This window comes from Triplophysa rosa, linkage group LG20 (assembly GCF_024868665.1).
Source record: "Triplophysa rosa linkage group LG20, Trosa_1v2, whole genome shotgun sequence".
NCBI classification, from domain to species: Eukaryota; Metazoa; Chordata; class Actinopteri; order Cypriniformes; family Nemacheilidae; genus Triplophysa; species Triplophysa rosa.
The window spans coordinates 17,124,629-17,139,599 of NC_079909.1; the positions used below are offsets into that span (position 1 = coordinate 17,124,629).

The 14,971-nt window shown below is 39.4% G+C and overlaps 1 protein-coding gene across 1 annotated transcript in view; it reads left to right on the forward strand.

The window, feature by feature from the left end:
* Nucleotides 1-13,929, forward strand: part of gnai2a (guanine nucleotide binding protein (G protein), alpha inhibiting activity polypeptide 2a) — a 56,484-nt gene extending 42,555 nt beyond the window's left edge. Inside the window, exons 2-9 of the mRNA XM_057361799.1 lie at nt 3,390-3,432; nt 5,060-5,201; nt 7,195-7,355; nt 10,482-10,610; nt 11,668-11,797; nt 11,978-12,131; nt 12,678-12,895; nt 12,992-13,929. Of these exons, the coding sequence (XP_057217782.1) occupies nt 3,390-3,432; nt 5,060-5,201; nt 7,195-7,355; nt 10,482-10,610; nt 11,668-11,797; nt 11,978-12,131; nt 12,678-12,868 (950 nt within the window). The 3' untranslated portion in view covers nt 12,869-12,895; nt 12,992-13,929. The remainder of the gene's footprint in view (nt 1-3,389; nt 3,433-5,059; nt 5,202-7,194; nt 7,356-10,481; nt 10,611-11,667; nt 11,798-11,977; nt 12,132-12,677; nt 12,896-12,991) is intronic.
* Nucleotides 13,930-14,971: the final 1,042 nt, after the last annotated feature.

Consider the following 14,971-nt stretch of genomic DNA (forward strand, 5'->3'; position numbering starts at 1 on the left):
GGACTAATACAAGAAGAGAAAGAGTACAAGAACTGATGTCCATTTGAATGTGATTAAATAGATCATATTCACAGATGATCTTTGTTAAAAGTAAGGAAATACTTAATTGTTTCGTAATGAAATGAAGAGAGGGCTAAATTGGTTTAATGAGGGACAAACTAGATAAGACTGGCACTGCGGATGAGACAAATGGAGAGAGACATTTATTGTGAGATTTCCTGTGAAAACCTGGGTCACAGCTGCAGCGATGAAGCTGGATTATACTTGATTGTGAACCTGTGTACCTGAGACCATAATGACCGACTCTCTGAACTTCAGCCAGACGCACTGGCTCTGGATCAGGAGCACCTGAGCTCACTGACACATCACTGCACCTCATTAGTGCAATGCATTCTGTCATTCACACACCCACTCCGGTCAGATCTGAGGCACCGTGACCATGTAATGAGACATTGAGGCTATAAGAGAGTAAAAACACCTGAATCCAGACAACCGTCCGCTGGGGCAGGACATTTACACAATAACAGAGGTCTTGTTTGGGTTTAAAGTTGAAGTTAAAATCCCCTTTGCAACCCATTTTCTTATGTAATGTGGCACAACATATCAAAGGGCAGGACAGGTCTTGATTTAATCTGTTTGGAATTGAATGAATTCTGAATTGTGGGTCTTCAGACTGAGGCAATGTGAGGTTGCTGAAACAAAAGCTAAACGGCTATTTCTGTTTCTATATTTTATTGTTTTTATTTGCATTCTTTTTTTATTACAATTATTTATATTACTTGCACAGTCTAAGAATGCTGACCAAACCTACATTTCATGTCTAAGGCAGAGACAATCATTTTGGTTTGCTAAAATATTGAACATTAGTATTATTGTTAAAACTAATACGAGTTCTTTTTATTACATTATTTTTATTTTTGATCTTATTTTAATAATGTGCACTTATGAAATTAGTCACGACTAATCGTATTCAAAATAAAAGTTTTTGTTTACTTAGTACACACACATACTGCATACTGTGTATAATAATTATGTATATATAAATACACAAACTTGCATGTATATATTTAAGAAATACATATACATGTGTATATACAGTTTTATATTTACAGTATATAATATATAAATAATTATACATATTACATATTTAAATTTAATATAAAACACATGCATGTGTGTGTATTTATGTATACGTAATTGTTATACACAGTACACTCATATTATGTAAACAAAAACCATTTATTTTGCATACGATTAGTCACGACTAATTGTTGTACATCCCTGCCGGTTTTTATTTGTGACATACATGTGCACAACAGTGAACATTGTTTATTATTTTATTTATTTACGAAAGAGTGACATATAACACATTCACAAGTAAACAACGTGTGCTTTTTTATTTTCTAATTGGCAGTGCAAGAGAACGACTCCTTCAGTGAGATGTGCGTAATGCTTTGGATGTGAGTTTTGTGAGATCTGTGAAAACAGGTCTGATTTAATTGGAAGTCTGCTGATAAACAAGCCATAGTGAAATAAAACCTCTCGACCCTTCTGGGAGTCTAACTCCACAAAATAAAAGAAGATCTGACTTGCTGTCCCGGTGGGATGCCTGGTACCTTTAAAATTAGTTTTGCGGAATACCAGACACGAATTGCCGTTTTGAAGCCCTGAAAAGGATCTATATCCGTAATTGTTTAAATCAGAGAGATGCTAGGTATTCAGGAGAGGCATCTGTATGTATTTACGGTTCTCTGAAGTGCTGTTTGTTTGTCTGGTGTTTTGACCTAAAACATTCTGTGGAAGTGCAACAATGCCTCATGTTTTATTCACAGACAATGACTCCAGCATGTATGTCCACATCCGGCAGGTGGATACCGCTATCTTAAAGCTAGCTAGCACACAATAGACGTGTGACTCATTCCATGTGGGGAAATCTCCTGTACGTTCTCTGGGGGATTGTGCTCACAGCTTGTGTTTGTTTATTAAACCACCTCAAACGCTCAATTGGAAATGAACTTGCAGCGTTGAATTCGAAACGTGAGCAACAGCAACATTCTTAACATGGTTTTAATATGCAGCTGCACATGTCGGCAACTGGTGCGTCTTACATAAAAGGCACAAATCTGGAGTCTGCACATTCAAACAAGCTTGGCATTATGTGGGAGATGAGAGTTTGCTTGTTTTAAGTGTTGACAGCAACTCCTGGAGTGGGATGTCGTTACTCACAAGTGGGTGTGAGCGTACGTGCGGCCTGTTGACAGGTGTGCTCACACCGTGAGAGATTGTTGAACCCAGTAGGATGTCTTTTGACACACTTGAACACTTCCTTTCTTTACTACGAGTCTGTTCTCACATTAAAGTCCTCCAACACTATTCCATTTCAGAAACAGGGAGGGATTGCATTGTTTTGCACTCAGTTTGCAGCTTTAAGGGATAGTAAAAATGAATAAAAATTCTGTCATCATTGATGTCGTTCATAACCTATAAATGATGACATTTTCTGTGAAACCAAAAAGAAGATATTTTGAGAAATGTGTTGGTGGTTTTGTGTCCATACAATGGAAGTCAATGGGGGCCAGTGTTGTTTGGTCACAAACATTCTTCAGATCTTTTGTGCATTGCAATAAAAAGTAGGGATGTAACGATTCACCGTGAGCCGGTTGAAAATCAGTTATAATGAGTGACGATTCAATTCGGTTGAGGTGTGAACTGAATCGCAATACATTCTTTGAACAGCAGGGGCCGCTATTTTCACTGCAAACCTANTTGGTGGTTTTGTGTCCATACAATGGAAGTCAATGGGGGCCAGTGTTGTTTGGTCACAAACATTCTTCAGATCTTTTGTGCATTGCAATAAAAAGTCATACATGTTTGTAAATAGATAATGAAAAAATCATTCATTTTTGCCAGTGACACGTGTCACTCAGCGTGAGATTCAGCGACGTGACTGCTTGTTTGTTTTTGAGATTTTAGGAGGTACTCGTGGGTACGGAAGCCCGTTGGTTGGTTATCTGATAGCAGTTATGTTTACATAATGTTCTAAAATGAGCCAGTCAGATGTCAAATAAGCAGCATGCCTCCACAGGCCTGCGAAAATCACCCCCTCGCCGATAAGGCCCCAGTTTCCTGTTTGCGAAGTACTCAGACATCTCCATTAAAGGCCAAACTTGATAAACACCAGGTCTGAGAAAGACGATGGAATGCTGAAGATCCAAAGCTGAAGTCAGCAATATTTGTCAGGTGCCAATGGGTGTGTGTAGAGCGGGCATTAGTGTTAAGACTCTGACTAGACTCTGATAAAAACATTGACAGTAAGTTTGCGTCCCTGTCTGAAATGGTTGTCGGGGTGTGTTTTTAACGCCTGTGTGTTTGTTTTGTGTTTGTCACAGGTGCTGGAGAATCGGGGAAGAGTACCATCGTAAAACAGATGAAGTGAGTGAACCACATTTTTCTCTCCTCACATTCTTTCTTGCACGCATGCTTTTCTGAGGACCAGATGTTATCGGCGGTGCAAATGTGAAAGACAAACAGCTGCACCTCTGACACGATATTTTTACAGTCGTTTTAATTTTGCGCACACGCACTTGCACCCATTTACGTGCCAAGGTTGTTTGCTTTTTGGGCTAGTTCATTCATGTTCACACAAACACATACTTAGACATGGCAGAATGCCAGTCTGATTAATTTAACCAATCGCACGCTTTGTTCACTTGATTTGAACTGGTTTAAAGAACCAAAAACTCTGAGTTGCAAGTGATATGATCTTCAATTTCCAGACAAATGTCTTTTTTTTTTTACAAGACTATAAAAAGTTTCCCATTCAAATGTGTGCTTATCAAATCATTCAATCAACTAAACCATTGATCCATTCACAACTTCACAACATCTTTACTGGTGCCAGGGTTCCGACTGCACAAACACACATTTCCAGCTGTGTGTATACAAATGACAACTACTCTCAAAACCTAGTGCGCTGCCTACCTAGACTGCATTTAAGCCATCACACGATTAAGCAAATGTTACAAAATGCTGTCTATATAGGCATCTCGCTATGTTTTGAAACACAGTGGTTGTCTGTCTTTTACACACAGCTGTGGATGTGTGTGTTTGTGCAGTCGGGCCCCTGGCAGCAGTTAATACTCTGTTTATCTGACCTTGACCTCAGCTGTAATTCTTGCACCTCTGTATCCCAAAGCAGTTTTAAATCCTCCATTAATCACTCTGATGGAAAACAACTTCTGCTTTATTCCATAACCACACGCCTCCAACAACACACATACACAGGCTTTGATGTAGGACATCAGGTCAAAGCATTAAGTCCGTAACAGTTGTCACGGTTGCAATGCATCTAGTTTGTTTACACTGTAACAACGCCAAATCTGAATGTGAGAAATCTCAACGCAAAATATACCGACTAGTCCTGACTTGGTTAAAAAAGCTGATTGGCTTTTTGAATGAGATGGCTCGATAGGAAGTATGGCTTTTGTAAGACTGAATAGTAGTTAACACACTCTGCTTTGTTTGCTTTATTGTTGTGCTTTTTTTACTTAGTTTTAAATCGTTAAAGCTTTACAGAAATGTGTATTTTCACGTCTATAATGCCAGTTGCCTGCTAGTTGAATTTAGCTTTATATAGTTATACAAATAGTAATACAAATTCTTGACAAGAAAAAAACAGCACGTTTTCCAATGGCCATGTGAAATTTAAGATGTTTATCAGAGTGTTACTTGAGTGATAAAAGTGAATTGTCTCTATCCTTCTGACCCAGAAAATACTTTATAGTCTTGTGGTCTAGCAAGACCTGCAAAACAATTCCCACCAGCACGCCAAATCAATTCGGCAAGATTTAATACATTTGTATTGCATTTCTTTTGGGCCCTAGGCTAAAATTCCTGTCTCTCTCTCTCTCTCTCTCTCTCTCTCTCTCTCTCTTTTGTTATGTGATTTTTAAGGTGCAGTTTTACTTTTTGTATATATCAACGTATTCTCAGGTCAAAGCGATGCCTGATGACATCATGAGTGCTAAATATCCCAATTGCGTGTGTGTGTTCTCTCTAGGATTATCCATGAGGACGGCTACTCGGAGGAGGAGTGCAAGCAGTATCGAGCCGTGGTCTACAGTAACACCATCCAGTCCATCATGGCTATCATCAAAGCCATGAGCAACCTCAAGATCGAATATGAGGACAGCTCAAGAGCTGTGAGTACACACCAGCAAATAAAATCACGTACAGCGTTACACACAGGGGACATCTCAGAAGCCTCCTGCGAACAGATGACTGGAGGACGACCTACAGGATCGCGTGCGGTGTATACAGATCCTTTAATAAAAATGTTTCCTTCTGTCCTCCTTTATTGTAAACCTCAGATGGATTTCTTGCAGTTTTTTTGTTGCTGGTCTTTCTTACTATTGACTTTCCAAGAACCGTCCACTTGCTGGATGACATGAATAGGGAGCACAGAAAAGGAAGCATACCTGTCCTTCCATTCCTAGGAGAGCAGTTTATCAAACCCAGCGCTATTGATCTCTCCTTCCTCCTGCACATGCACGGATCCTTTATTTCACCAAACTGACTGTGGTAGTAAGAGGGAGCACTTCATTTCTGCTAGAAAGACTGATGGATTATGTGAAAGAGGGAGACTAAGGGAGGGTTTTTTCTGCTCGCATCTCGAGAACAGCCGGAGGGCAGCAGTATGTTTAATACATCTGATGCTCCTGAGGCTCTTCCGTATAGATGAGCACAGTGCAGATGAGGTTCGGGACAGTTTAATTGTACCTCACTGAATGAGAAGGGTTGAACGGGTCAGGACGAACCGACCTCGCGTCAGCGGGGAACAACAAAAATGGCCCATTAAAAGGGACGTATTGTGAAAAGCATTTTTTGCTTTAAAAAGCTTGAATAAGCCTAACTATTTTCGGTGCATGAACCTTTAACCTTATGAGTGGTCTTCAGGAAAAAATAAGTGGAATACGGCCCCTTTAAACGCACAGGCTCTTTATTAGTGATGTGTAATGGTGGTGTACAGTTTAATTAGACTGTGAAGGGTGAGACTGATGATTGTATTTCAGCGCTGGGAATAGAGCTGTTACAGAGAGGAACAACATCTATCTCTCCATCATCTTTAATGAGAGAGAGAGAGAGAGACTACTCAAGTATCTCTTTACATCACTTTGCATAATGGCTTTTTAAAAATGGGCTAGTTGTGGATAGTGGATTTTTTTAATAGAAAACTCATTTTAAAGAACTTATACAATCAGAATTTGTGTTTTGTTTAACTTTTCAATCATCAAAAAAGACAAAGTGTAACATCAGATCACAAGTACACATGTTAACCACATGTGTGCTGTATACTGTACACGTGGACAACGGCATCCTGTGGGGCGGATGGCTGTACCCCTTCATTTTTCTTTCTCTCTTGCTAGCTAGCTGTAAATCACTTAAGGGTCTGTAACCGTCCCGTCCTCTCTCTCTCTATTCGGATTCCTTGCCCTTTTTATTTTTTCCACTACGTAGTAAAAGAACAGGTAATGTTCCCTTTTGGAATTTATACTTTAGTGAACTGTTTGATTTACCTTCTTTGAATTTCCTAGCCCCTAATTTGCGAAACATTGAATCAATTTACCTTTACGATCCCTGCTATCTGCAGTAGCACATAGTTTAGAAATTCATTATGTCCTGTAGAAGTGCATGGTTGCTTCGCCCATCACTTTTGCTCGTGGCGCCTGTGTTCCACCCGTCGGGCTGACTTCCAGTGACCTAGTTCAGTGGGAGGGTTTTTTGGAGAGCCCATTCCTGCAACATACTCTTTGGGAGGAGACAGACATGTAGGTAGACGGTTATTTTAGTAGCTCCGAGACGACCACAATAGGAAACATGTGGTACGCAGACGGACCCGAATGCACAGATCTCACTCTCAGGGACATCACAGCTTGCGTGTATTTATTGCACTTTGCCAAATAGACCTCTGTAAATCGTCCAGCAACATCCATAATACAACGCATTACAAACCACACAGAGCCTACTAGAAAGTGCACACTAAAAAAACACTCTGAACATTGCCTCTGGCTGAGGGCACACGCAGATCTTTTTCCAGACTAATAAATCCATAATAATCAGGTTGTGTTGTGTGATACTGTATATGTTGTAATCATCTGCATTATTTGTAAGTAGATGTGTTTATTTATTTTATAGGATGATTCCCGTCAGTTGTTTGCCCTGGCCGGGACGGCAGAGGAACAGGGCTCTCTGCCAGACGACCTGTCCAATGTCATTACCAGACTGTGGGCTGATGGAGGGGTACAGACCTGCTTCACCCGGGCCAGAGAGTACCAGCTGAATGACTCTGCCGCATAGTGAGTTATCACTCTCGCTCTGTTGTTCGTCTGTGTATACTTCAATGACCATTTGTCAATATTTATGGCAGGAAAATGTCATAACTCATAATGATCAGTCTGTCAGCTCAAAATGCAGCAGGGGCAGGACACTATGGCATTATGGGTAGTTTTCTTGGTAAGCTTGAATTCTGTCAGCAGTTAACAGAGACGCGTACCGTAGGTTAATGCTTATGTCAATGGACGATTAGTGTTTTATAAACAAAGGTCCAAAAGTCTGAGACTACTAAAAATGAAAAATGTTTGTGTACCAAGTAAAATTTAAATGAAGGTGAGGAATAAAGCGGCTTGTCCCTTTATTCCTCACAGTGAAGATATTGTGGACGCGTTCATATCGATGCGTCTAAGCGAGCAGAAACTCTGTTGCTAGCAGTTAACGGTTCATTGAGAAACCAATTGCTTTAAACAGAGGTTGGCCTGGGGTCAGGATTTCCATGAGTTTTCCCATGCCAGAGACCCTCTGAGTCAATCAAGAGTGGGCGGAGCACTTCCCTCACAGCATCGTGGGCGTTTTGCAAAGGCACGATGATGTCATTTGTTGGTGGGAAAGGCATTGGCGAGAGGACTAATTTTAGCTTTGATAATATTTAGTTTTGTTCAGCAGATGTTTTTGTGACCGTTTGCAGCCTCGCCGTGTGTATGTTTTTGGGTGGGTGAAGAAAAATGTGGTTTTACAGTGGCTGACTCTGGTAAAACCACACCCTCCCCACCCTCACAATCGTGTGCGAGCACCTGTTTTTCTGCTTTTTGTGGTGGCGAAATTTGCATAAATCACACCAGGAGAATAACAAAATCTGACAATCCTTTTGTAGAGACTTTCACAAGTGGCTTATATTAAGAGTGATGAATGTAAATGGAAAGTCTCAAATGCATATACAAATGCATACGCACTGCTTTATCATGATGCGTTTAAATTTGTGCTGGTCCAGATGCTTTTACTCATAACATTACATTTAGTTTTAGTTGAATTGAGTATTAATGTAAGTTTAAAGGCACACATGGTCTCATTGAAGACTATGGGAGCGTCATTGTTCGTGGTGGTTGGGAATGCTGTGGTAATTACATGGCTACTTAACAAATAATTAAATGGAGAAGAAATATCGATTTGAGTTGAATTGATTTTATTATGCAAGATGAATGAAACCGCAGGGTGATATGAGAAACATTAAAATAGAGAAAGTGGTCAATTGTTCATTTTAGCATTTCATTACATAAAATCTATTTGACCACAGAATGCATTTGGCCTGAATCAAGTATTTCAGTTATATGTAACGTTAATTATGAGACATTGTGACCACATCTGGATAGTAAAGATTCTTCATGTCCATTTTACATCTTTTACAGTTATTTTATTAGGAAAATGTTAATATTATATTTCCTGACTCTGGCCTTGATCAAGACTTCACAACATTTATTCCAGTCTAAAAGAAAGATTGTTCAAAATAATTTAGTACTTATACTGCATACTCCCTGCATCAATAGTTTATACTGAATTCCTTTTAAGGAGCCATGTGGAGATTTTAGCGGCATCTAGTGGCAAGGTTGCGAATTGCAACCAATGGCTCACTCCACCCCTCCACCCCCCCTTTCGAAGCACTATGGTGGCTGCACAGAACTAAAATTTTGTCACGTTTTCACTTATTTGCTGAAGGAGATAACGTATTTACGAAACGCGCTCTGTAGAGCAGTTTGTCCGTTAAGGGCTACTGTAGAAACAACATGGCGAATTCCATGCAAGGGGACCAGCAGTGTATGCAGATAGGAATAGCTCGTTCTAAGGTCATAAAAACATAACGCTTCATTATGTAAGGTCTTTATACACCTCTGATAACATAGTTATGTATATTATATTGCATTTCTGTCAATAGATCCTCCAAAAAAACTACACACTGGACCTTTAAACGCACTTGAGTACATGTATTCCCTTTGAATTCAACACAATATTGCTAGCAGTTGTATATGTAGAAGTATGTTATTTTGAACACTTCCATTCTAGTAAACCTTTATCCCTGGCCTATTGTTCGTATTACACACACGCATCAGCGACAGACTGTACTTTTGCTTTTTATATACTCCAACTTATGAAACAATAGCAGGTGATCATTAATCTCTACGCCGTCAGCACAACCCATATTTTTGTTGCCACAGCATCACCAGAATCTAAAATGACATGCAGTGCTTTTCTTTCCGGGTGTACCTAAGATAAAAGCAACAAAAGCTGCCACACTTTGTGATGAGGGATTTTCAGGTCTTTTGGATTTGGTCGAGTTGTCCCTGATTGTTTTGTGTTACTGAAGCTCCAGCAGAGAGCGAGTGTCTACGGGGATCCTGACAATATTGAAGCTGCTCTCAGGTCTGATAGAACTCTTAACAACTGAGAAAATAAAAACACAACAACTTTAAGGTCCGAATTAAAGGGCTTTGTTCTTTCGTAATTCAGTTTTGAACTCTTTGTTCATGTGAGTTGTAGTGGGATTGCTTTGGATGTTTTTTTTCTGGCATTTGGGAGTGCAGTAACATTTATTGACAGGTGGCTTCTCTTAAACTCCATTCACACAGACCGCTGATCCCATAAAATTGCCAAAAAGAGGTATTATTTAGGCCTGTTTGGCATTAAATAAAGGAAGGCAGTAGGCCTAATAATAACAACAAATTGCGCTATTTCGCCACCTAAAAACACCGCAAGGAAATATCCTTCACCGTGATAATCCCTATTTTCACGACTAAAGAAATGCACGTAACATTACATTGCAGTATGTTACGTCACGTGTCTTCACGGGATGTGTGTGAACGCACGCACGGATTCCAGAAAATCACTGGCAGTGTGAATGAACAAAATCTTTAGGGCTTTAGAGGGCTTTAGATGTGTGTTAGGGTGTGACTTCACCTGACTTTTGATTGGCAGCTGAATGAAGATCTGCAGCGTCACTTTGGCGGTCTCCAGTTTCGAAAAGAGACTGATCTTAAGACTGAACAGAATAATATTAAATAAACTGTAGAAAACATTAACCAGTAATCTTTTTGATTTTTCTTTTGCTGCCTGAATTATAAGAGCCAAGACAACAGGACTGTGTCGTGTGTTTGCAGTTATCTGAATGATATGGAGAGGATAGCTAAAGCCGACTACATCCCAACCCAGCAAGACGTGCTAAGGACCCGAGTGAAGACCACTGGCATCGTGGAGACACATTTCACCTTCAAGGATCTTCATTTCAAGTGAGTAACCTTTCTATACATGAGCCTTCTTTGTTTCGTTGCTGATGTTTACTGTGATTTCTGTTCGCACTTTCTAGGGGCGCTAACGCGTGCGTTCACACGCATTCACACTTCAGACAACTCGTCCTCCCAATCTAACAGCCTCCGCTATTTTCGTTAGCTAGCAACACCCTTTTTAACCCTCGCTAGAATCGATTAAAACAATTTTAATTCTCTGTGTTTAAGCTTCACTTCCCTTAAACCTGTTGATGGCTTTTGGTATTGGAGGTTCGTGGGATTTAACAGGGCTGGAATGATTCTCTTTGAGTGAGTTTGCTTTAATCTACTGAAGAAATGTCAGCCCAACCTTTCGAAACATCAAACGCAAACCAGCTGTCAAAGACGGGTTATCACGTTGTCGGGTGTTTTGTAAATGGTATTACGTACCGTGTAAAAGAGGATTCAGCGTAAGACAGTTTGGGTTGAGAGACTACAGAATTTCCTGGCAATGCAGATTCCTTTTCCAGGTCTGTGCCGCTGTAGACAGGTGTGACACGCAAAGGCTCCTGCTACAGACAGGAAGTCTCTGGTCTTCTGTTCTTCCTCCCGGTCTCATCCAATCCGCTTTCAACCTCTACATTACCATAGAAACAAGGCCAGACTCAAATGTCAACAAATGCCATGAATAAAACACGTGAATGTCCGTGAACCTAAAGAAGATGGAGGGACATCAGTAGTTCCAACTTTAAACTTAAAGGGATAGTTTACCTCAAAATTAAAATTCTTTCATCATTTCCTGACCCTCATGTCGTTTCAAACCTGTATGAACACAAAGATGATAAAATTGGTACTGGTGAACTTTTCCTTAAAGACACTGCGACAGCAGTTCTATAGTATTTTATTTGTGATAAATTAACTATGGCAAATTAGTTTATATGACTTGGATATTATGGATGTGTGAATGATTATGTTTTGTTTTGTGGTTTGCTTGGGGCATTTTTGTCATGCCCCAAGCAAAGTATTATTGATTTCTGTTTACACTGCTGACTGTTAAACCATGTGTGCTGTTTGACATTAGGATGTTTGATGTTGGCGGTCAGCGTTCAGAGAGAAAGAAGTGGATCCACTGTTTTGAAGGGGTGACGGCCATCATCTTTTGTGTGGCCATGAGCGCGTATGATCTAGTACTGGCTGAGGATGAGGAGATGGTAAGATGGTGTACCTTTTATCCCACACCAAACCATTAAACAAATGTATAATACAACTTATTTCAAAGCTGGAGAATTGGTTCTAGAAAAAATATTAGGATCCTTTCGAATTGGCACCCAAAGTTTTTTATAATGACTTTTTTCATTGGTCTAAGCTTTGATTTTTTTTCTCCACTTCAGAACCGAATGCATGAGAGTATGAAGCTGTTCGACAGCATCTGCAACAACAAATGGTTCACGGAGACCTCCATCATTCTGTTTCTCAACAAGAAAGATCTGTTTGAGCAGAAGATCTTACGCAGCCCCATGACCATCTGCTTTCCCGAGTATGCAGGTACAAGAAAGCAGCCAATAAATCATCTACATCGAGTGCACAAGTCCAACAGCGCTTTTGAGCACATTTGCCTAAAAAATCTCCAGTTTTCCGCTTTACCTATGCAGATATCTCCTCCTCCATAGACCAGACAGCCTTAACATGAAGTGATATTTGGGGATTCTAATTCATTTTCCACTATGGAAAAAACAAATCACAATTTTTTCAACTGGCCCTGAACAGAAAAACGTTTGTGAAAGCTTGATTGTGCTGAAATGTTGATATCCAAATGGCCAGCAATTCATCACGTGCAGTTCAGAGTTGAGCCGGGACATCGATCCAAAACAAGACAGATGGTTTCGCCGATATCAATCAATTGGAAGAGATAACGAGGCATTATACTGTTAAAAGAGAAGATTACTATGAATCAATTGGCGGATGATGCAAATTTGAAAAAAAATGTACTGCTTCCTCTCGCTCACTCATTTCCTGTCGTTCCATCTCCGTCTTTCCTTACCGTGTTTCCCTTCCGTTTTCTCATTGTTCTCTTATTTCCCCCTCAACAAGGTGCCAACAACTACGACGAAGCCTCAGAGTACATCCGCACCAAGTTTGAGGACCTGAACAAAAAGAAGGAAACCAAGGAGATTTACCCTCACTTCACCTGTGCCACCGACACCAAGAACGTGCAGTTCGTTTTCGACGCCGTCACTGACGTCATCATCAAGAACAACCTGAAGGACTGCGGGCTCTTCTAGATGCCAAAAGCAAGAGGATGAGTCAAGGTGCGGAGAAATACGCAAAACTAGACTATTCAATGAAATACTTTTTACGTTGTTGTAGAAGTAAGCAGCATGTTCTCTTTTCTCTTCCCTCTTCAGATTACTTGAAAAGTTTTGATGAGCAGAGGAAGCGGAAGACGTCCTGAGCATCTACACTGGCCAATCACGACGTCTCCTTCCACCTGACGACCGATAGCTCAGAGGAGCCCGACACAATTTCAATTATTGCCAACGACTTTAGCCCCACCCCAACACTGTCTCTGCATTGTTTGGCATTTAATATCTGTATTATTAACTCCTTGGGCTGTGACCACAAATCAACTGTTGTATTTCCATTGTCAATATTTGTTGTTTATTTTCATTCCTTCCTTTGTTTGTGTTTTGTTCTGAATAATACGCGAGGAAACGTTTTTATATTCTTTCATTTTACTCTAGGGAATCTGATGTTCAAATTTTCTTAAACTTTTAATTGCGTAACGCTTATTTTTTTAAGAAATCAGCAGGCGTTGGATATAGAGTATGATCGAAAAGGAAAGCGCTTTTACACGATGTTTACACGACGTCCTCGTTCATAGCAAACCGGCTAATTGTCCTGCATGATAGATAGCAGACATTATCAGCACAAGTAATCAGTTCACTTCAGCGTAACATTCCTTATTAAAATTAAGTTGAAAAAATATACAAAAAAGCAACAAAAAAAAGCTTCACATGGGGAAAGAATTGCTAAAATATAACTGATATTTAAAGTATGTACGTAACAGTATCTAACCATCTTTTTCATCTCTATCTTCTCGTACCTCTTTCTAGCTTTCTGTTTGTGCCTTGACTTCCGTTTACAATGGACTTTTTTTCTTCCCCGATTGTCCTACTGTACGTAAACATTTCTGCTCCAGAACTTTCGCACCATGTAAGATTAAATAGTGATTATTAATGAAAATCTAATTGAGTTAAAGGGTAGTGTTTTTTTTTTTTTGGTAAAGATTAAAATTGAAAGTCCTATATAATGATTTAATTTAAATAAAAGTTCATTCACTAGATTAAGTTGCATTGTCTGCTATTTTTTATTTAAATGATTGCATACGCACACATGTATGTTATGGTTAATAGTTGGCATTAGCGGCTGAATATTTCAATATTTAATTGTAGTAATTAAAACCATATTTAAGGACTTGCTGTAGGCACTGGAACATTTCTAATTGGCTTTTCTAATAATTTCTAAAACCGTTCTAGATGTTGCTTGTTCAGCTATCCATTACCTGGCAAAGTCTATTAGAACATTAATGAACTTAATCAAGAACATAAAGATTCATTTCTGATCCTAGTTCAGATGGAGGAGGCTCTAGCCAACGCCGCTCCCGTCACTCCATCCTGTGACTGTTGAAAAACATCAGAAAAATCTTTTTAGTTGTAATAATGAGCATGTCTTGAATGATTTCTCAAAATGTACTATAATAACTTTGATTTCCAAACAGCCTACATACACGCACTATAATGTAAACTGGATCTCCCATCAAAGAAATGGACAAAATGGATCAAATTATGATCTAAATTAGAAAATAAAGTTATGCAATACTGAATCAAATTTGGTTTACCATTGTCCTGGTGAACAGATTTTTGAGAGACTGATACTGCCATCTAGTGACACCTTTGTGAAATGACAATTAATTGAAGAGTAGTATTATTCTTTATCCAAGACACTCCTTTCAGATGTTCAGAATTATTACACGGCTCGTTGGAATGCTTGATTCTGATTGGCCAGTCGCGACATTTGCAGGTTCGTTATTCCCAGATAACAACCTCTCAAAACTAATAACACACGGTAACCCGGATGCAGGAAATCTTTTTTTTTTTTTTGAGAAGTTAAATATAAATATGTCTTTTAATAACATATTTGACATTATACATTTACAAATGATTCAACCAAATTGCGTGTTCGTGACTATTGAACGTCGTTCTTGACCTTAAAACCGAAAGTAAACGGATTTTCCTCGCGGAAGGTCGGAAAAATGAGCTAATAAAATATTTCGCATTTCATGTACAGTTTTTTTCTCACATGTAGCAAGTAGCCGTGTAATAAAC